The sequence below is a fragment of the Leucoraja erinacea genome, chromosome 14 (genome assembly GCF_028641065.1).
Source record: "Leucoraja erinacea ecotype New England chromosome 14, Leri_hhj_1, whole genome shotgun sequence".
Lineage (NCBI taxonomy): Eukaryota > Metazoa > Chordata > Chondrichthyes > Rajiformes > Rajidae > Leucoraja > Leucoraja erinaceus.
Window position 1 is genome coordinate 33,180,286 of NC_073390.1, and position 23,953 is coordinate 33,204,238.

Below are 23,953 nucleotides of genomic sequence, written 5' to 3' on the forward strand. Positions count from 1 at the left end.
ATCAGCCACGGCCAACAAGGTGTTAAACCAAAGTTCATCCTGTGATGATGAAAAGTCTCCAAATAATATTTTGAAGAGAAGGGGTCTTATTTATATTATTCGATCTTATATTTATTCCACATGCGACACCCGAGATAGATAATTGCTGTTCCTGAGAATCTGTGATACACAGTTTGTGTGCCACATTTCCATCATTATAATAGCGACTGCCTTTCTCGATGTTCCTAAATTGTAAAAGGAGTCTTGTAAAAGAAGCAACTTTTTTCTTCTACTCTTAATGCATTCCAACCTGGCAGACGATTCAGCTGTCACAATGCACATTAATAGTGTTGTTGCGTGGCTGAGTTGAAAGGCGTGATTATCAGTGGTAACATGTTGCTCTCATGATCTTCCGGCTGGCTGTTCAGCAAACCAGGCTGAGTGAGGAAATTGCAATAGACTTAGTGTTCAAGAAGGAACTGCGGATGCTGGAAAATCGAAGGTACACAAAAATGCTGGAGAAACTCAGCGGGTGCAGCAACATCTATGGAGCGAAGGAGATAGATAACGTTTCGGGCCGAAACCCTTGACTCTGAAGAAGGGTTTCGGCCCGAAACGTTACCTATCTCCTTCGCTCCATAGATGCTGCTGCACCCGCTGAGTTTCTCCAGCATTTTTGTGTACCTTGCAATACTTAGTTTGGATCTAATTGAAATGCTTGACATATCCCATGACTGAATTCCTGTTGCCAACAAAAAAAAGGCATGTTAAAGGTGCGAGTGATGAGTGATCAGCTGTCTTGAACTTTGATCGGGCAGCCTCACTCCAGGTTCTTGGCATCAGCACTGAATTCAGTCACACATATTTCAGGTTCTCAGCTTGCTGTGAGAAGTCTTCTCAACAACGAACCAGAGCTTACATCTTTCAATGGAGTAAATGCAAACAGGAACATTAAAACGCTTCACTTTTCTGAAAAGTCCCGACAAGGATCACGCCGAATCTTGATCACTGCAAAAGAGAGCAAGAAAAAGCGAGGGAGTTGAGATCAGGTTTTCAATTCAATTCAATATTGATCCTTAGCTTCAAAGACCTTTCATTAGAACTGAAAAGAAAGAATACTTGTTCCACTCATTCCCAGTTCTATCATGAGAGCCTTCAGCTTGAAAAGCTAAACGTTTCTCATTCCACAGATACTATTTGACCTGCTGAGGCTTTCTGCATTTTCTGACTTTGTTTAGGAGATCCAGCAACTGCAGTTTTTTGATTCAACATTTAATTTTGCTGTTTAATATCACAGTTTGTCTTCTTCTATCTCACAATGGTTCTCTCAACTCTAGCTCCCTCAAAATATCTACTACCATACAGAGGCCACAGACAAACTGGAAGAGCAGCACTTTATATTCCAATCGGTAGCCTACAACCTAATGACGTGAACATTGAATTCACAACTTCAAGTAATGTCCCTCTATGCCCCCCACCCAACCTTCACCACTATAGTTAGGGGTGTTGCTGAATCAGTTCAGAAGATCTGTTGGGTGTTCGGCAGCCGTTGCAAGCTTGGTGGAGGAAGGGCCGTATTCCCGGTGGGGTTAGGAATTGCGAGAAGAGCAGTACTGGATAAATACCTTCCTTAAGGAAAAACTACCTTAATCAGCCTGAGCTCATCTTTAGGTTATGTAAAAGTGAATCTCGTACATGAGCTGTGCAGAGAAAGAGTCTTTCATAGTGTAAGCAAAGGTATGTTCTCTTGCGATAGAGAAAGATGACTTCTGGTCGGTCTATTGAGCTAAACTGGCTCACAGAGCAATCCCATCAGTCCCATTCCCCCATCCTTTCCCTGTTGTCTTTCACGGGCTCATTAACTCACACCCACCCTCCAATTCACCTGCCACCTGCAACACTGGGCGCACTTTACATAGTAACAACATACCAGTAAGCCTTTGAAATGTGGGTGAAAATTTAAACATTCAGGGAAACCCACACAGGCACAGGGAGAACCTGCAAACTCCATACAGATAGCTCCCCAGGTCAGTGTTGAACTTGGATTCCTGGAGCTGTGAGGCAGCAGAACTAACTGCTGTGCAACCGTATCATTTATGACTGAAAGTAATGGACATGGCACCCACTGGTCGTTGTTGAACACCATTGCAGTCTCCACCCTTCAATGTATCAGATGCATGGAGAATTCAGAGCATAAATCCCTTATTTTCTTGCAAGTCACAAGAGGTCCCTGATTTTCAATTACATTTGAATTTTTCATCAGAAGTGAGTTGTGCATTGCTCAAAAACATGTTGGTAGAACTTGATGAGGTTTCTAGGCCAGGGTTTCCATGAATCAACTCACATCCCAAACTGTAGGCTTGTTGACGAGTGGAGTTGAGGCCAATGCTGTTAATAATTTTATTATAGGCTAGCTTTGGGACATCCCCGAGCAGGGATCTTGCGCAGAATCTCCAGCAATGAAATCAGCCATTCCGCTCAACTAGTCAATGCTAGTTCAGTGTTTCATCTGCCCTACTCCCCATTTATGCTGGTTCTCAGGTAAAATAAAATATTATTTTGAATGCCACATGGGAGTCATGACTGAGTCATGAGTCAATGTTTTACATTCCTGGCAGCGATATGGTACTCACCGACACGCTTGTCTGTTGTTCTACACCCTGGTTGCTACGTTGTTTGGTTTGAGTTGTTATCTCCATGTTTTCCCTGTAGTCTTTCAGAGCATTCTGTTGCTCCAGCACCTTTGTGCTCTTGGCTGGCCGTGGGGGTCTGCTGTGTAAGGGTGAACTAGGCAGGCAGGCACCTGATCTGGAAGGGTCAACCGTGATTGCTGCTGGTTTGATGTGTGGCTTCTCCTGGGCTGAGCTCTTCATCGAGTCAGTGTTGGGGCGATTGCGGTTTGCTGGTGTGTTGGGAAGTACATGCCAGCCCGACTTTGGCACTGACTGCGGCACTTTACTGGTGGGGGACTGGAATGAAGTGGAGGAGACCTTCTCCACAGTCACTGAGGTCTCTTTCCTCAAGCCCCAGTGAGACCCTTGTTCTTTCTTCAAACCAGTGCACAGCCTCGGTTCAAATGTTTCATACAAGGGATTATTGATCATCTCCATTGATCTCTGTTCACTTGGTGGGATCTCTAGCCTCTTTTGGCTTATTGGTGATGTTTTGTTCCGGGAATTTTCAGGAATGCTGCTGCTTGGTCAAGAAATAAAGAAGAGGACATTACAATATGGATCAAAGATAACATTGATACATATAGACTGCTACATGTGTTTGCCGTGTACAGTGCAATGCAGTACCTATTTAATACAATAAGAACAAATGTAGCGTACATCCATGCAGCACAATGATCACAGAGTTGAAATGCAATATGCAATAAAATGCAGCACAGTCTGCAAAGATATAGAGACACAGGTAAATGGTTCAGTGCGCACAGGTATATGTGGCATATGTATCAATTGTAGTTTTGTGTACACAATAACACCTGTACAAGGCAATATACACACAGGTACACAAAAATGCTGGAGAAACTCAGCGGGTGCAGCAGCATCTATGGAGCGAAGGAAATAGGCAACGTTTGGAGCCAAAACCCTTCTTCAGCCCGAAACGTTGCCTATTTCCTTCGCTCCATAGATGCTGCTGCACCTGCTGAGTTTCTCCAGCATTTTTGTGTACCTTCGATTTTCCAGCATCTGCAATTCCTTCTTAAACAAGATATACACAGGTATGGAATAATATATACAAAACTATGTAGTACAGTTTGTACAGACATTACACAAACACATGATATCCTATGCTCAGGTATATAGTTCTGTACACTGAGGGACATTCTACTTTTAGAATTCCCTACCACATAATGTAAGCTCTTGCGTTTGGATCCTGTGGCAGCACTCCATCTTATCTGAGGCACACTTTGTGTCTGCATCTTGGCACCTCCACCCTTTAGACACATGGCTTCCTGACTAACCCTGAAACAAAAGCATCGCTTCCTACCAGCTCTCTTCCCCTCTAAATTCTGTAATGTTCTACACATCACCTTTATCCCAGGAAAAATATCAAAGGTGTTATGAGAAGTGTAAAACAGACAAAAAGTGACATTCTCAGGGTTTAGAGCAATCCTGAGGATTATGGCAGTTCAGTTACTTATTGAGAACCTTTTATAGAAACGTTAGTGTTCTTTCCGTTACTGCCTTTATTTCTCCTTCTGGTCAGCTCATCACCAGGATGTTGGGAACCTCAAGGCCATGCATCAGGGAACAAGGAAGCCCTGCTGATGTCAAACTACTGATTGGAGTTTATGCTCATTCACTTCTTCGAAATTATGCCAGGTGACATGCCATATGCTACCGTGCCAACAGGTGGCAACCTTTGCCAGCCCATGCATCAATCGGCTGGATTGAGTAGTTGTGACTGGCTCCATTGGAGCTGTCAGCTTTCAGTCATTGCCAGGTAACTACATCCTGGGCTTATGAAGATTCAACATAAACCCTGTATGTGGGCCGATCTCTCACACCACCGTCACTGATCTCCAAGTGGAGTCTAGAGTGAGCCCCGAATGCACTGGCATGGGTTGCCCACATTACACAGGGAAATCCACCATTGCCTTCCAACACCAGGTAATAGTCTCAGACACACTACTACTTCCCAGTCTGAAAGAAAACTTACTATTTGTGTTGTACATTTTAATTAGTCGTAACATTTTAAAATCCCCCTGAATATTAAAGGAATTTAAGCATTGCTAAAAATCTCCTGGATTTGTAGGACGTTGAGCTTCAACCACAGCTCTACCTCCTGGGATTCTGTGTGTGGGGATCTGCTGTTGAATGCCTTGCTCTGATTTCCGGGTATTAATAGTCAGTTCACTCCACCCTCCACACCTGGCCAGACAAGAGCAAATGGGTGGGAGGCATAACTAACAAATTGAGGAGGATAAGTGAATGGAGCTTTAATATACTGGGCTATAGGAAGAGCTATTAATGGATTAAAAGGAAAGTTGTTAATGGACTATAGGAAAGATTTATAATGGATAATTGGGAGAGTTATTTATCCACTATTCACTACATGGAGAGTCATTGGCAGACTACAAAGAGAGCTATTGATAGACTATATTATTGGTTATCAATCAACTAAAGGTTTGATTATTATCAAATTACATGGAGAGTTATTACTGGACCTTGGGGATGATTGATGCACAGTTGGAAGAACTTAAGGAAATGCCAGCATATACGCTGTAGGTAATTAATGGACTATATAGAGTTATTAATGAGATACAGATGCCACCCTGCTGTAGAAATGATGCCATTAAGCTGAAAAGAGTATAGAGAAGATTTATGAGGATGTTTTCAGGACTTGAGACCTTGGTGCTTTCGGGAGAGGTTGGGCAGGCTAGGACCTTATTCCTTGGAGCACAGGACACAGGGAAGATTTTATAGAGGTGTATAAAACCATGATGGTAACAAATAGTGTGAGTGCAGAGTCTGTCTAGAGTAGGGAAATCGTGAATTAGAGGGCATGGGATTAAAGATTTAGGAGAGAGAAAATATTTAATAGGAATCTAAGGGCCAATTTTTTCACATAGGGTTAGTAGGCATATGGACCGAGCTGGTAGAGGAAGTAGTGGGAGCAAGAACAATACCAACATTCAATAGACATTTGGACTGAATGATGATATGAAAGGTTTAGAGGGATATGGGCCAAACGTGAGAAAAGGGGACTATTTTAGATGGACTATCTTGCCCGCATGGACAAGGTGGAATGAAAGTCATGTTTCCATGCTGACTCGAATAGCCTACATGAACACGTATTAACCAACTTCATAAAGTTTTATTAATGTATTGGAAGGATAAATATTAATATGCATATGGAGAGTTATTGATGGGTTCCAGCGAGAGTTAGTAACAGACTACAGTAGGAGCTATTATTCAACTATATGGAAGATTATTCACAAATTAACTGGATAGCTATTGGGAGGGTTATTCATGGACTACAGAGAGAACTATCAAATGAGTCACAGGGATAGTTATGAAGGGAATACACAGTGAGTTATGAATGGACAGTGGAAATGGACTAATTTACTGTAGGGAAAGCCATTAATAGATTAATTGGAGAGTATTTAATATCATATAGAGCTATACCGCAAGGAAATGGCCTCTTCAGCCCACTTTGTCTATGCCTACCAATTTGGTATTCTGGGTCCTTCCTATCAATACTGTATATCTGTTGGGATGTCTTTTCACTTTTGACTTTAATAGATTGTGATAAGATTATTACTAGATTAGAGAGATTAATGGATTGCATGGAGAGTTATTAACCAACAATGGAAACATTCATAAGAAACTATGAAGGGATATTAATGAGGTACACAATGACACTAATGGAATACATAAAAGGTTGTCATCAGGCTATATAGGGAGAACCACAAAAAGGCCACAGGTGTTGGGGGCTGGGGGGAGGGGGGGGGGGGGGGGGGGGGGGGGGGGGGTGGTGAATGGACTGCAGACGGTTATTTATGGACTTCTTGAGTTTTGGTCGACTGCAAGGAAAGTTATCAAAAGATCTCATGAAGGGCTATTAATAGATTGGAGGATTTTGTTTCTAAAAGCTTCCTTCAGTCCATTAATAACTCATCAGGTTCATTTATAATATGCTGTGGCCAGTTGGTAATTCACATGGTGGGTTGTTCAAGCTACAGAAATTATTATTATAGGCAACTGGCAGAACTGGAAATAGAGGAGTATTCATGGGGAGTAATTAATGAGCTAAAGATTGAGCAAATAATATACTATATGAAGGTTATTGATTGGTCACAGGGAGAATTATTGATGGCTTGTGTGGCATGGTGGTGCAGGGGATAGGGTCGATGCCTTACAGCGCCAGACACCCAGGTTCGATCCTGACTACGGGCACTGTCTGTACAGAATTTGTACATTCACCCCGTGACCGCATGGGTTTCCCCCGGCTCCAGTTCCTCCCACACTTCAAAGAGGTACAGGTTTGTAGGTTAATTTGGCTTCTGTAAATTGTAAATTGTCCCTTGTGTGTAGGATAGTGTTAGTGTATGGGGATCACTGGTAGGCATGGACTCAGTGGGCCAAAGGGCTTGTTTCCGTGCTTTTTCTCTGAACTAATCAGTTACATGGACTATTAGAGGACTGAAGGGACCTGTTAAGGTGAGTTAATGTGAGCTAATGTAGCAAGGAGATGGATATACATGGACACATGAAGAGTTATTAATGAAGTGCAGGAAAAGTTATTAACAAACTACATTAGGATTATATTATTCAACCACATTAATTATCTACATGGAGAGCTATAAATGGATGACAGTTATGTATTAGTAGACTACTAGAATAGGTATTACTGTCTACATGGAGATTTATTAGTAAACTACAGGCTACAGGGGGAATTAATGGACCCTGGAGAATTATTCATGGATTTATGGGACTTTATAAATGGACCATAGGAAGGCAGATCATTAATTATTAAAGGATTACCTGTTGAATTATTACTGGACTATAGTGAGTGATATTAATGGATGATAGGGGCAGTTTATAATTGTATATATAGAAAGTTACTAATTGATTAAAAAAAAGGGTTATTAATGGGATATGAGAGGTTATCAATAAGATAGATTATGGGTTATTAATGAAAGAAATGGATAAGGAGAATTATTAATGATCAAAAGAGGGATTTTGTTAACAGATTATATTTTGGATTATTAAGGCATTGCAGCATTCAATAGATTCCAGGCAGAATTGTAAGTGATATTAATATCTGGCTAAGCAGAATGTTACGAATGTGCTTTATTAAGAATTATTATTGTCTGCAGAGTTAGTTATGAATTGACCAAAGAGTAATTAATGGGTTACTAGAGGAAATATTAAATTATGATTGGCTACTGTGGTAGTTATTAATGACTAACAGGGAGAATTATTAATTGAGTACTTGGATAGTTATTTTTATGCTACAGTAGGATTTACTAATGAAATACCTGCAGAGTAAATAGAACAGGTAGGGAATTAATGGACCCATATAGTGATTTAATATTCACCAATATGCAAAACTATTAACATGTCAACAGACTACATGGAAAGCTATAAACAAGCTACAGGAAAGGGTTGTTAATGGATACATAGAGATTCATTGATGGGTTGCAGGTGGTTATTAACAGGTCACATTAGAAATTATTAATGCTTTTTAAGGACCATTTAGCTTGCACTTGGTCCACCAAGGCATACTGGATCTCCTGGTTGCTAACCATTTAAACTCCTCTTCCCATTCCCATACTGACCTTTCCATCCTGGGCCTCCTCTATTGCCAAAGTGAGGCCACACACACAAATTAAAGGAACAGCACCTCATATTCTGCTTACAACCCTCAACGATAGCAACATTAAATTAGCTAATTTTAGGTAAACTCTAACAAAGTTTGAAACTCTAACCCCTCCTTCTCCCTCTCCATTTCTACCTCACACCCCCCCTTCCCCTCCCCTGTGTCCCCCTCTGTAGTTGCACATAATTCTCTCTCTCTCTCTCCCCCCCCCCCCCCCCCCCCCCCCCCCCCCCAGATTCCTTCCTCAGGCTTCACGATTTGCAACTCTTCAATCCTTTTGTCTCACACTCCCTGTCCTTCTGCAGTTGTACAGAGCCCTAGTGAGACCACACCTGGAGTATTATGTGTAGTTTTGGTCACCTAATTTGAGGAAGGACATTATTGCTATTGAGGGAGTGCAGTGTAAATTTACATGGTTAATTCCCCGGATTGCAGGACTGCCATATGCTGAGAGAACGGAGCGGCTGGGCTTGTATACTCCCGAGTTTGGAAGGAGGAGAGGGTATCTTATTGAAACATATAAGATCATTAAGGATTTAGACGCGCTAGAGGCAGGAAACATGTTCCCGATGTTGGGGGTGTCCAGAACCAGGGGCCACTGTTTAAGAATAAGGGATAAGCCATTTAGAACGGAGATGAGGAACTTTTTCACACAGAGAGTTGTGAGTCTGTGGAATTCTTTGCCTCAGAGGGCGGTGGAGGCCGGTTCTCTGGATACTTTCAAGAGAGAGCTAGATAGGGCTCTTAAAGATAGCGGAGTCAGGGGATATGGGGGAGAAGGCAGGAACGGAGTACTGATTAGGGATGATCAGCCATGATCACATTGAATGGTGGTGCTGGCTCGAAGGGCCAAATGGCCTACTCCTGCCCCTATTGTCTATTAATTTCTACCATTTGTTCCAAATAACCCCCCCTCCCCCCACCTCCTCCTTGCTTTGTCCTTACTCTCCTCTCTCCCAGATTTCTCCCCCACCACCACAATATATGTAAAGAATGGTTCCAACCGAAACATCATCTATCCATGTTCTGTAGGAATGCTGCCTGACCCGCTGGGTTACTCCAGCACCTTGTTCCTCTAGCCTTATTAGAAGACCACAGGGAATGTTCTTATGGTAGTTCTCTGAGGGGAGCCACCAGGAAGCTTGTGTATGTATAAGATCCTGAGAGCTAAAGCATCTGGAGTTATGCTTCTGGCAGGGTCACCCATGGTGGGCAGGTTGAGGGGGAAGGTGACTATCAAAGCTCGGCCAAAGAAGATCCCAGTGATGGGATGGTGGCTGGCCAGTAGGTGGAGCACCACAACAGCTGAGAAGGCTGCAACATGGAGAGACTCCTAATCATCGTGGAGTTCAATGCTGTTGATCCCAGGTCAATTTCTGTCTGCTCATCAGTCTCCCCACTTTCAAAGGGGTCACATACAGGTGTCCACTTGGAGGGACATGACTAAGTCTGTAGCTCCAGTCCTCTTCCACCATCTCAAGACCCACAGAAAGGACCTACCAGGAGGATAATCATACTCGACTTTGATGACCTTTGATGTCGATGGCATATGGGATAGAAGGGAAGTTGTTAATGGATTAATGAGGGAATTACATTTCACTATATGGAGAATTTTTATGATTCAAGATTCAAGAGAGTTTATTGCCATGTCCCTGATAGGACAATGAAATTCTTGCTTTGCTTCAGCACAACAGAACATGGCTACAGAACAGATCAGTGTGTCCATATACCCTTATATAAATATATACACACATGAATAAATAAACTGATAAAGTGCAAATAAACAGATAATGGGCTATTAATGTTCAGAGTTTTGTCTGAGCCGAGTTTAATAGCCTGATGGCTGTGGGGAAGTAGCTATTCCCGAACCTGGTCGTTGCAGTCTTCAGGCTCCTGTACCTTCTACCTGAAGGTAGCAGGGAGATGAGTGTGTGGCCAGGATGGTGTGGGTCCTTGATGATACTGCCGGCCTTTTTGAGGCAGCGACTGCGATAGATAGATTAAGTTTAGTAATAGAGTTTTCGATGCACCATGTGTTGTAATTAATAATTCAAAAGGATAGTTATTGGTGGACTACAGCAAGAGTTAGTAATGGTCTATAGAGAGAATATTTGATGAACTAAAATTATGAATGGACAATGACGATAGTTATTAATGTTCTAGAGAGAGTTATTAATGGACTATAGGAAAGGATAAAAGGTGGGCAAAAGGGGGAGTTTTTGATGAACAAATATAGTGCTACTAATATATGTTGTAGATGGATTTGGAGAGCTATTAGTGAACCACATGGAGAATAATTGAAGAACAATGGGAATAGTTATTAATATTATTGAGTTAATGAATTATTAATAAATGAATTAATAATAGACTATCAGCAGAGTTATTGAGGGGTTATAGGGAGTGTTATTAACAGACCCCCTCTTCACTGTGAGGGCAGCACAGTGGCCCAGCGTTAGAGTTGCTGCCTTACAGCGCCAGACATTGGGTTCGATCGGACCATGGGTGTTGTCTGTACAGAGTTTGCACGTTCCCCCTATGACCATATGGGTTTCTCCACGCATTCCAAGGACGTGCAGGTTTGTAGGTTAATTGGCTTCTGTAAATTGCCCCTAGGGTGTAGTATAGAACTAGTTTACGGGTGATCATTGGTCAGCGCAGACTCAGTGGACTGAAGGGCATGTTTCCATGCTGTATCTCTAAACTAAACTAAACTCCTCAGTTCATTAACCCCTTCCCACCAAAACCACACTTTTCTGCAACCACAGGAGATGTAACAACTGCCCCTACACCGACAACTCCTCTCATTCCTTCTAGGTAATCCAGCAGCCTTTGCAGGCGAGACAGAGGTTTCTTCTCCCCCTCCCCCCCCTTCTGTCCTGGTCCCATTGCTCACCCATTCTCTCACTATCCTAGCTCCCCCCTTCCCCAAAACCAGAGCTATTGATGGACACAGGAGCTATCAGCAAGAAAGTCAGAAGGTGGTGAATCTGTGGAATTCATTGCTACAGAAGGTTGTGGAGGCCAAGTCAATGGATATGTTTAAGGCAGAGAGAGACATTCTTGATTAGTACTGGTGTCAGGTGTTATGGGGACAAGGCAGGAGAATGGGGTTAGGTGGGAAAGATGGATCAGCCATGAATGGCCAAATTCTGCTCCTATCACATGAACTTTATGGAGTAAAGGGGGATGGATTGACGAATGGTATGTGATTAATGGACTACAGATAGGGTAGTAATTGTCTCCAGGGGAGAAAAATTGAATTAATCGGAGAATATTCATGGATGGCACGGTGGCGCAGCGGTAGAGTTGCTGCCTTATAGCGAATGCAGCGCCGGACATCGGGGTCCAATCCCGACTACAGGTGCTGATGTACGGAGTTTGTTCGTTCTCCCCATGACTTGCGTGGGTTTTCTCCGAGAGCTTTGATTTCTTCCCACTCTCCAAAGACATGCAGGGATGTAGGTTAATTGGCTTGGTGAATGTAAAAATTGTTCCGAGTGTGTGTAGGACATGCGGGGATCGCTGGTCGGCGCAGACCCGGTGGGCTGAAGGGCCTGTTTCCGCGCTGTATCTCTAAACTAAACTAAAAACTAAACTAATGAGAAATCAGTTGACAAACTATAATGTGATGCATTATTAAATATATTAACACACTAGAAAGACAATTAAAGGGCTACACCTAATTATTGTCAGATACAGTGAACTTTATAATGACTACATGGAGTGATGTTAATGTATAATATGAAGAATTGTTAATGGGTTTAATGGAGAACGTTTAACGGGCATCAGGGATAGCTATGATTGTAACAGTAAGTGTTAGTAATGGACTACATTTTGGTTATTAATATATTATACAGGGAGTTATTAGTGGGATTTGGGGGAGGGTTTTTTAATGGACCAGGGTAGTTTTAATATGCTCATTGTCATTATTCATTGCCTAGACAGGGTGATGTTAATGGAAAATCTGGAAATTTATCAATAGGTAATAGGAAGAATTATTAATATGGGTAATGGGATTATTTCAATGCACTACAGGCAGTATTGTTTTATCAAAAAGTAATTATCAATGGGTATGCATGAATCGTTCCATTTTGTTGCAAGAAAAAGAAAAAAACTGAAAGTTTATATTAATGGAATACAGAAATAACTGTTAATAAACTACTGGGAGAATTATTGATGTACTAATTGGTTTTGTTAAAGGATTTTTGTGAAGATTACTAATTGGCACCGGAGGATTGTCAATAGAGGGTTTGGTGGGTCATTAGTGGATATATAGGTTGGGTTATTTGCGCTGATATCTTAAACATAAATTTATTGAGCCCTTGGTCAGTCTTTGTCCCTCAGGCAGCATCACTACATATCAATATGCTCCTTGTCTCTGGGACCTATCGCGTGCAAAATGACTGTTGCATTGCATTATTGATTTTTGTTCTGTTGCTGGTAATTGGTGGTAAATATCTTAGAAAGCGATGGAAGACTCTAAATGTCTGTATGGTCTTTCTTTTGTAGATCTAGATCCTGTTGTTTTGAGCAGAAACTCTGAACATGAAGAATCCCATTGCCCCTATTAATAATGATTCATTTTACCTATTGATATATTTCACAGCCTGTAGAAGGGTCTCAACCCAAAATGCCATCCATTCCTTCTCTCCAGAGATGCTGCCTGTCCTGCTGAGTTACTCCAGCATTTTGTGTCTAACTTTGAACATTTATACCCGTCCCACTTAGGAAACCTGAACGGATACCTCTGGAGACTTTGCGCCCCACCCAAGGTTTCCATGCGGTTCCCGGAGGTTGCAGGTAGTGGAAGCAGGTAGGGAGACTGACAAAAACCTCCCGGAACCGCATGGAAACCTTGGGTGGGGCGCAAAGTCTCCAGAGGTTTCCGTTCAGGTTTCCTAAGTGGGACACGGGCATTACAGTTTTCTCTGTCAGCCGTGTAAAATTCAAACTCTCTGCTGTGAAATCATTGTCCTGACTCCAGCTCACTTGTGGTTACCTCAGCCATGCTTCACATCACTCAGAACTGGGAATACATGGTATCAGGAGATCCAAGAGCAGATCAAATGATTGACTCATGAGTTTGAGGTATATGTTGTCCTTTTCGTTTGCTGTATACCAAATTGATTGGACCATTTCACTATGTTTAATACAGGTTTTTTGTTGTTGTTTGGGCTTTGAGGAGGAGAACCCTGGTACGTTCCTCATTTGTTTTTCACGTATGCACTTCAGGTAGACCCAACCATGAATCCCACCATTAAGAGGAAAAGAAGTAGGACCAGGAGTGAACCTTTTACATCTTCTCTGTCATTTAATGAGATTATAATTAATCTAATGCCTGTACATTATACTGCAGTCTTCTCATAAATCTTGATTTTTCTTGGTAAAAAACCACCATTGAGTTGTAAGCTACCCAAGCAGAATATGAGCTGCTGTTCCTCCAGTTTGCATGTGGCCTCATCCTGCCAATGGAGGAGGTCCAGGACAGAAAGGTCAGCATGGGAACGGGAAGAGGTGTTAAAATGGTTAGCAGCCGGGAGATGCAGTAGGCCTTTGTGGGCTAAGTGCAAGTGTTCGGTGAAATGGTCGCCGGGTTTACGCTTGGTCTCTCTGATGTAAAAGGGGCCACATTGGGATCACTAGATGCAGATGGTGAGGTTGAACTTGTCTCAACTGCGTTTCCTGGATGGAGGTGAGGGAAGAGGTACAGATACAGGTATTACATCTCCTGCGCTTGAAGGGGAAGGTACCTGAGGAGGGGAGGGTTTGGGTGGGAAGGGATGAATGAACCAAGGAGTTGCAGAGGGAGTAGTCTCTGCAGAAGGTGGAAAGGGGTGGGGATAGGAAGATATGATTTGGTGGTGGGGTTGGAGGGGGCTGAAATGTTTCAGAATGATTTGTTGGCTGTGGAGGCTCGTGAGGTGAAAGGTGAGAACCAGAAGGAACCTATTTTTCTTCTGTTTGCGGGGATGGGGAGCTAGAGCAGTACTACAGATCATAACCCCCTCTCTACATACAATCAGTCTGACGAATGGTCCCGACCCAAAATGTTCTCATGATATGCTGCCTGACCTGCTGAGTTGTTCCAGCACTTTGTTCTGATATACTAAAACACTTTTGGATATAACTAAATTACTCTCGAATTTGTGTCTCATTTCAGTTTTTCTTCCCTAATGACTCCTTTTCATCAAAAATATTAACACCTGATATATAATGGCCTGTTTCAAGTTTGATTTCTTGACATATCGATCTAGAAGACCATCTTAATTCTTCCATATATAAGTACAAAGCTCTCCTCCTCTGCATACATTTACACAATTGCTGCTCTATTCAATAATCATGAATTTGTTCTTTTTGTCCGTGAACAATACTCTGATGTAATCCTCCCTTTTCCTGTTCCATAGAAACATAGAAAATAGGTGCAGGAGTAGGCCGTTCCTCCCCTTCAGCTTCATTATGTTTGAAAATCATAAATACATGAATATTGTACAGGTATAACCATATAACCATATAACAATTACAGCACGGAAACAGGCCATCTCGGCCCTACAAGTCCGTGCCGAACAACTTTTTTTTCCCTTAGTCCCACCTGCCTGTACTCATACCATAACCCTCCATTCCCTTCTCATCCATATGCCTATCCAATTTATTTTTAAATGATACCAATGAACCTGCCTCCACCACTTCCACTGGAAGCTCATTCCACACCGCTACCACTCTCTGAGTAAAGATTTGTGGTCTATAATTGTGGTCACTTTAAAAAAAAATGAAATTAAATCCTTGGAATATTGAGATACTGATCCTGCAAAATTTGCATTGATTTTATGTTATTTGTAACATAAAATAATTCCATATTCCCATACTTTATGAACATTAAAGTTTGCCTTCTTATCTCAAATTGAGTAGTTTTGCTGTATTAAAAATTGCAGGTATATTGAAAAAAAAAAATTACAGTAATTTAGCAAGTGTCCAGTTTTACATGATTCTCCTTCAATACACTTCTGGGTACCAGATTTACCCTCAAACTAACCTGTTTTATTTTCTCTACCATCTTAAATTCTCTACCATCTTACTTACCATTTAAAAATAAATTGGATGGGCATATGGATGAGAAGGGAATGGAGGGTTATGGTATGAGTGCAGGCAGGTGGGACTAAGGGAAAATAATTGTTCGGCACGGACTTGTAGGGCCGAGATGGCCTGTTTCCGTGCTGTAATTGTTGTATGGTTATATGGTTAAGTAGTCAGTTGTTCTGGGACACAGACATAAAGTAAACGGAATGTTTCCAGCTATCCCACCACTTTGCATGGCCTCTCCTGATACCGACTGTAATCAATACTTGCAGTTACATTTGAGCAGGTCTCAGGTTGCTCCGCTCTCATTCTATATCACACCTGTGGGACTGCCATCATACTCAAGGCTGGCCTGATCCCAACTCTAGTCCTTTCTGCCTGATAGAGATCTTCCTGTTCACTGCTCCAGCCTTTCCTTATGCTTGAGGTTTCTTGGTGTGATTGAACCACTCTACACTCTGCCAGTGCCTCTATTTGCCTCTGACTGCAGCCACTGTGTACCTGATGTGGTTGTGTGGGCACGGAATACATTTGAACATGAAAATGAAAGTTGCAAACCACACACCATATTGGTGTTACATTGACAGTGACGCAGAGTGAAACATCATTTAAGCGTAGCATGTATAAACTTAACATACAATAATAAAGAGTCTGAGACACAAGTGTATTGTAGAAGTACAGCACATAATATTACAGTACAGGGGAATGAGGAGACTGAAACAAATATGTACAAACAGGAATGAAGGCTTTGAGATCCAAATATAACACACACACACACACTTAACATACATATTATATAAAAATGAAAAGCGAAAAATTGCACATGCTGGAAGTTTGAAATATGAATCCAAAATGCTGGGAACACGCAGCAGGGCAGATGGACATAGAAATAGAGAAAACTTTTTGGGCCAATAACCATCATTGGCCATAAATCCAAGAGGTTAGCTCTGTTCCTCTCTTCACAGATGCTGCCTGACCTGCTAAGCATTTTCAACATTTTTTCTTCTTACAATACATATACATTGAATTGCATAGATTCCTCAGATCAAGTAGTATGACCTAGTTGCTTCATGCAGGTGGTTATGTTTCACAGGAGTCTCTGCTCACTCTACATTAGCAGCACCTTTGGTTTTCCTTCCTGAAATTAACCAATTCTTATGAAATGCCACGTTGTTATTTTCCTCAACAACTTGCAGTAATAAGTTACATAAGTTCAGGGTGAGGGGGATTCTCCCAAATTACCTAATGCTTTAAATGTTCACTGCCCAATATTCATAGCCCTTGTTTTTGTCTCCTCGAGCAGATGCATTTTCTCCACTGAAAGTACTGATAATGTGGTGACATTGAAAAAAGGCTCCAAGACATTGATACAGTATGCAAGCAATGCACATACAAACTAAATATTAAAAGCAATTATATGCAAATAGAAAGTGAGGCGCAGAGAGTACACGTACAAATTGAAGCCGAAACAAAACATACAATGATAATTACTGCAGATGATATGAAACTAATTAATATAAATACACCAGTAAATACAATAACATCTGAAACAATCAATAGGGTTGAAATGTGGATCCGCATTGGGTCTGAGATAAAAAATAAACAGGGAGATATGATCCAAGAGGGGTAGTGCTCTTTTGAGCCTATAAATACATTTATATAAATAAAAACAGAACATCATAAATTATATTTTCATATAAAATAAACAAAATAGAATAAATGTTAAAAGGACAGAAATAAATACGTTTTTGGTCAGTTGCACTAAATGCTGGTTATATTCTCTCCCACTGGCCAATGAGTCTGATGGAAACAGAGGTTTGAGAAGCAAATACAACTAGTGGCTGATACTCTTGCACAAGTCGCACAACTGACCACAGTTGAATTTCATCCTCAAAATGAAGGGCTCAGAACAGAGACACAATGGATGCAAGATGTATCCATCTCCAATGAAGGATCAGTTTCATGAGAGAAAGCAGACCCGGGAAAATTGGAATCCTAACTAAAAAAGCAAATTTTTCATTAAACAGATGGGTGGCGTGTGAGCCAGAGATGCTCCAGCTGCAGTCTGAGTGAATTCCATGAGAGGGGAGGGTGAGCAAAGTATAGGTACAGCTCCCTGAGTAAATTGAAAGGACTTGTGCAGACTTGGGAAGAGGGCAAGGTTGTGTAAAGTCCTGGATTAATCTTGCATGCAGCTAGCATAGACTCAATGGACTGTATATCCTCCTTCTGTGCAATTAGTATTTTGTGATTTTGAGATAAATCTTATCTACCCCTCTGCTTCTTATCACACAATTCTAAATTAATCTGGAAACCATATTTGTCCCACATCCATAGTGCAACAGAAGATCAAGTGGTTGATTAAAAATTGATCGTACTTCCACGCCGTCAAAATAAATTAAAGACAAAACTCTGTCCACTATTATAATATTGCCAGAAAGTGGATTTCTGCTACATAACCAGAACATTTCCAAAAAAATGGACTAATTTGCTTTGCACATTATGGGTCTATAATGAAGGCAAGTCTGAGACTGTGAGTTGTTTTTGGTTGCCACCAACTAGTACCAGCTTTGTTTCTTAGGTATGTTGGCATGAAAATGACAGAGTGTGCAATGATTGTTGACAGGAGATAGGAGTGTTGATAGGCTGCACTGTACTGTTCCATGCCTTCATGCCTGGCTATATCTGGGCTAACCTAGCTCAGAGTATGGTTTTAATTAGACCCTAAACAAGTGTTGGGCCTTTCATCGGTTGAATTTGATCCTAATCCAGGGTTCAAAAGTGAAAGGCTGATGTCAGCTAATGCCTTGGCTCCGTGTGGCTTCTCAGTTATAGTACCTTGAGGGCTTGCCATCATCCTTGGAACTGATCTCTGGAAGGTTTGGCAATGGGACTCGGACTCGGGCCTTGGCTGCTGCCTCTTCTGCCATCAGATTGGAGGAGGTTTTTGCGGCTAACCTGGTGCAAAGATGAAATAACATGTTATTTCATGGAAAGGGATCAACCTTGGTTCACACTCATTTGAAATCAATTGAATCCATTGTTTGTGATGAAAACCCCTTAATCAGAATTTTTAGGACATCTTAGACCTGGGAGTAGGGGTAGCTGTTCAAGATTTCTTGAGCAATTTCATTTGCAGATGGATACCATGCAGATATTCCCTTCATTCCCTGCATATCCAGTGCCTATCCAAAAGCCTCTTATGTACCACTATCATATCTGCACCCATAACCATCTTTGACAGCACGCTTTAGTTACCCATCACTCTCTGAGTAGAAAATCTGCCCCCTTTAAACTTTGCCCCTCTCACCTTAAAGGGCCTGCCCCATTGCGGGGACCTAATTGGCGAGTTTAGAAGAGTTTGCCCTCGACTCATACTCGCAGCATTGTCGACACGAGGTCCTTGTAACTCTCTTTCATGCTCGAGAGTAGTCCCCGCGTACTCAAGGCCTCAGTTAGGTCGTGGCGTTTATTTAGCATGCTGAAAAATCCCCATGAATGAAAAAAGGTCGCCATGGAAAAAATCAATATTTTTTTTACTCGTAGGTTTAGTCGAAGTAGGTTGTAGGTCGGCATGTTATTCGTAGGTAATCAAAGGCAATCGAAGGTAATCGAGGGTAGTCAAAGGTAATCAAAGGCGAAGGAAGTCTTCAACATAGGGTAGTCAAAGGTAATCGTCTTCACTCTCCACTATTCGGTGTCCAATTTTCCCAAAGCTAGTCGAAGCTAGTCTTCAACATAGTTGAAGGAGATCGAAGGAGGTCTTCAACATATTCGTTGATGGTTCTCTACATAGTCGTGGAAGGTCGAAGGAGGTATTCTACTTTGGCGATACAACACGACCATGACACTTTTTCATACTCTGCTAAACTCGTCTACACTCGCAAATTAGGACCCCGCAGAGGGACTGGCCCTTAAAGCTATGCCATTTAGTCTTTGAAAGGTCTTCCCTGGGAGAAAGGTTCTGCCTGTCTACCCCAGCATTACCACTTATATTGTATATAATTCTATCAGGTTGTCTATCAGGTATCTTCTATCAGGTATTTCTATCTCCCCCTCCCCGCCCAACCAACCTGCAATGCTCCAGAGAAAATAATCCAAGATTGTCCAACCTTTTCCTGTAGATAATATACTCTAGTCCAGTTAGCATTATTCCTATATCTACAACACTAAAACAATCTCTGCTCATTATCACATTACACATCTACTTGCTTAGTGGAAAAATAATGCTGTTTCCTAAACAGCTGTTTTGTATAATTTTCAGAAATCCTAGGTGCTTTAGGAAATCCTAGGAAACTTATGATGATGCAGTTCTCCATTTTCTGTCCTATAAATTATAGGCATTTACTGTAAATCTATCTGCAGTGTAGTCTTTAAACCCTTGGTCAACGGTGGCGGAAAATGTGGTCACTGTTACAGAAAGCAATTAAGGACAATGCTACAATTGGAAAACCAACTAAATAAAGGGTTAACATTATTAAATGGACACGTTTTATTGAGAGAGAAGCAATGGAATGAAAGGTTAGACTTCTGGGAGGTAAAGAAATTCCTCAAACCCTGTAGTGAGAGAGTGTGAGTGTGAGTGTGATTGAGAGTGAGTGTGAGAGGTGAGAGTGAGAGAGAGAGTGTGAGTTTTAGTGTGAGAGAGCGAGAGTAAGAGTAGGAGCGAGAGCGTGAGTGAGTGAGAGAAAGAGTGAGCGCATGAGTGAGAGAGTGATTTAGGGAACAAACTGAGTAGGAAGGAACTGTAGATAGTGATTCATCTCGAAGATGGACACAAAATGCTGGAGTAACTCAGCGAATCTGTCTGAAAAAGGGTTCCGACCCGAAATATCACCCACTCCCTTTCTCCAGAGATGCGGCCTGGCCCGTTAAGTTTGTGTTTATCTTTTTGTCTTTGATGACTAAACTTGAGGAATTACTGTTTTCCTTTCTGCCATCTTGTGTGATGTGTGATCAACGTTGTAAAGACAGCAATTGCATAGTTCTCAGATATATTATCCCTTCAAGTTAGATTTTGTCATTTTCATGAACAATGGCCTGTTTCTTTTATCATCTTTACTTTTTTGCATATCTTTCATTCATTGTTCTTTATCTCTCTACATCATGGTCTATATCTCTCGTTTCCCTTATCCCTAACCAGTCTGAAGAAGGGTCTCGATACCAAACGTCACCCATTCATTCTCTCCAGAGATGCTGCCTGTCCCGCTGAGTTAATCCAGCTTTTTGTGTCTATCTTAGATTTTGTCATTATTGAGAGACTGTGAGTGTTGAAAGAAGCAGGTGCTTGTTGTGGGCAGAACAGTTCTCACCCATAAACTGAAAGTGGTCTTCATGGTTTTGTGTCAAAGGAAACCTAGAAACCTCACCAACAGGCCAACTGCAGCAAAAAGATTCAACAAAATCTGAAGTATTAACACTGATTTGCAAACAAGAATGGGCTGACTTTAAGGAATTCAAATATATTAATCAGTGGGCCCCCTCCATACCGACCACTTTGAAACACATTGTCCTGATCAAAAGTAAAGGTCAGTATAACAGTGTGACAAAGCCTTTCTCTGTTTACGAATATGCAGTAAAATAATCATCGTGATGAAGACACTATTTCATCACTCATTTGGCTCTACCATCTTGTCCATCGAAAAAGGGAAGATTGTTAAAACTGCTGATGTGGACAGTGGCCTCATCTCTTGTAATGCAGAGAGGCTGTTTGTCCATAACATTTCACCCAATGGAATATTGTGAGTGCCGTTGACACAATAAAGACCTTAAGGTGAAGGAACAAATTCCAGACATGCACCTATTACCAAGCCTCAATGCCAATGGCACATCAAGATTACCTCAATTGTTATCCCACATCTAATAGTACCCAACCTGGAGGCCAAATTCACTTTAATCATAATTTTAGCCGAAACCTAATGCCCCTGTCCCACTTAGGGCACCTGAACGGAAGCCTCTGGAGATTTTGCGCCCCACCCAAGGTTTCCGTGCGGTTCCCGGAGTTTGCAGGTGGTTGCCGGAGGTTGCAGGTAGTGGAAGCAGGAAGGGAGACTGACAAAAACCTCCGGGAACCTCACAGAAACCTTGGGTGGGGCGCAAAGTCTCCAGAGGTTTCCGTTCAGGTTTCCTAAGTGGGACAGGGGCATAACACTACAAACTGAACCTGAATCCCAGCCCCAAATCTACTTCAACATGCAGAGAGGCACAAAAAGCTGGAGTAAATCAGCGGGTCAGGCAGCATCCCTGGAGAAAAGAAATAAGTGATGTTTCGGGTCGAGACCCTTCTTCTGACCCTACTTCGACATGTCCCGACTCAAAACCCCATATCCGTCATTGCTCAATGCTTAAGCTTACATCCATCCTAACCCCCTCAAATTCAAATAACATTTAATCTTCCATCAACTATATATCGATCTTACCATCCCGAACGGTCCCCGGCTTTTTGAGGTTCCAAATTAGTATTTGTTTTGCTTTGTTTAACTGAAATCATCTCATCTTTTTCCAACTGTATAAAATCTGCAATTAAGAAGCAAATTAAATTAAAGACCAGAAAGAAATATAAAAATAAGGTTAATGTTAAACCTATTTAGAGAAAGTCATGCATAATTAAGATGATATTCTAAATGTAACTTCATTCACAAAACTCCACCTGCGGAACATGCTTATGATTTGGCACGTAAAGACATTGCCTGCACAGTCCTCGGTCACAGGACCAGATTCAGTGTGTGGCCTTAGATGGGTAGCAATGGGATTGGTGGAGAGGTAATGCAGTCTGTGCATTGCTCTGAAATTAGAGTATTCCTTCTTTGGTTCATTCGCCAGTAATCCTTGCTGCATGATGAACAAGAGATTGGGGCTTCCTAATTAGCCATGCCCTGACAAACTCTGAGCACCTACTCCTTAATCATACATGACTCATTAGAGTACTCTTGTTACGCCAAAAGCGTGGCGACTCTTTGTGTATGTTATGTATTATATACAGAAAGAAATAATTTCACTACACCTAGGCACACGTGACAATGAAGTATTATTGAATCATTGAATAATTCCACAAAGGCAAGCAGCTGAAAATTACCGTAAGTCCGCTCTCGCTGTTTCCCCTCGGAAATGGTCAGTTTGTACGAGCCGCTGAACTTGCCCGTCTCCTCCCCCCGGTGCTCCAGAGGGATGTTGAACGTGATCTCATTGGAGCCGGCTTGCAGAGCAATGCAGCCCTCACCTGGGCAGCAAAACACAAGGCAAAGTCTCAGCGTCATGCACCGTGTTGGGAGTAATGAGAATCACTTTGGATCTCCAGGGAAAAAGCAGGGCAACAATCTCTCTTTCTCTAAGAACAGGAAAATCTGCACAAACCATATTAATAAATGTTATTCCTATTAACAATTATCAAAAAAGGCCACTCAGCCCATCCTTCTAATGCTAGCTCTTTCAATTCATTTCATTTCCTTGCTCTCCTCATTTGCTTGTCATACTTTTGCTATTGAAGTCTTTACAAGTTTGCCTTCCATATCCTTGCTCTACCTTTCAATCAATGTTGTGTGAAATAATATTTCCTTCTCTTTTCACTTAACCATGTAACCATATAACAATTACAGCACGGAAACAGGCCATCTCAGCCCTTCTAGTCCATGCCGAACACTTACTCTCACCTAGTCCCATCTACCTGCACTCAGACCATAACCCTCCATTCCTTTCCCGTCCATATACCTATCCAATTTATTTTTAAATGATGAAATCGAACCTGCCTCCACCACTTCCACTGGAAGCTCATTCTACACAGCTGCCACTCTCTGAGTAAAGAAGTTCCCCCTCATGTTACCCCTAAACTTTTGTCCCATAATTCTCAAATCATGTCCTCTTGTTTGAATCTTCCCTACTCTCAATGGAAAAAGCTTATCCACGTCAACTCTGTCTATCCCTCTCACAATTTTAAAGACCTCTATCAAGTCCCCCCTTAACCTTCTGCGCTTCAAAGAATAAAGACCTATCTTGTTCAACCTTTCTCTGTAACTTAGTTGCTGAAACCCAGGCAACATTCTAGTAAATCTCCTCTTTATTCTCTCTATTTTGTTGACATCTTTCCTGTAATTTGGCGACCAAAATTGTACACCATATTCCAGAATTGGCCTCACCAATGCCATTGTACAATTTTAACATTACATCCCAACTTCTATACTCAATGTTCTGATTTATAAAGGCCAGCACACTAAAAGCTTTCTTTACAAACCTATCTACATGAGATTCTACCTTCAGGGAACTATGCAGTTATTCCTAGATCCCTCTGTTCAACTGCATTCCTCAATTCACTACCATTTACCTTAAATGTTGGCTTTTTAAAGCAAAATGATTTCACACTCACCCACCTCTGAGCTGCTGGTACAAGGCTCAGCACCTGCTTGCCCTTCCCTACACACACACACTTTGGCCACTGTTCACTAACCCGCTGGTTAACTGGGGCGAGAGATTGCAACCTTCACGTGGTCCGCCCTGTTTCAACGAATGCAATCAACCTGGCATGCACAATCAAATAAGATCAAATAGAACAAGTTGTCCTACAACTTTAAGCTGG

The 23,953-nt window shown here is 41.7% G+C and overlaps 1 protein-coding gene across 2 annotated transcripts in view; it reads right to left on the reverse strand.

The window, feature by feature from the left end:
• Window positions 1-621: 621 nt before the first annotated feature.
• The window catches only part of inpp5d (inositol polyphosphate-5-phosphatase D), a 110,176-nt gene continuing 86,844 nt past the window's right edge, over window positions 622-23,953 (reverse strand). The window contains exons 23-27 of one of the 2 annotated variants that reach the window (XM_055646118.1): window positions 22,460-22,603; window positions 21,804-21,900; window positions 18,223-18,342; window positions 2,613-3,171; window positions 622-987 (exon numbers count right to left, since the gene is read on the reverse strand). In XM_055646118.1, the coding sequence (XP_055502093.1) occupies window positions 985-987; window positions 2,613-3,171; window positions 18,223-18,342; window positions 21,804-21,900; window positions 22,460-22,603 (923 nt within the window). In that variant the 3' untranslated portion in view covers window positions 622-984. Of the gene's footprint in view, window positions 988-2,612; window positions 3,172-16,033; window positions 16,971-18,222; window positions 18,343-21,803; window positions 21,901-22,459; window positions 22,604-23,953 lie in introns of those variants that run through there. The other variant, XM_055646119.1, reaches the window with a different exon arrangement.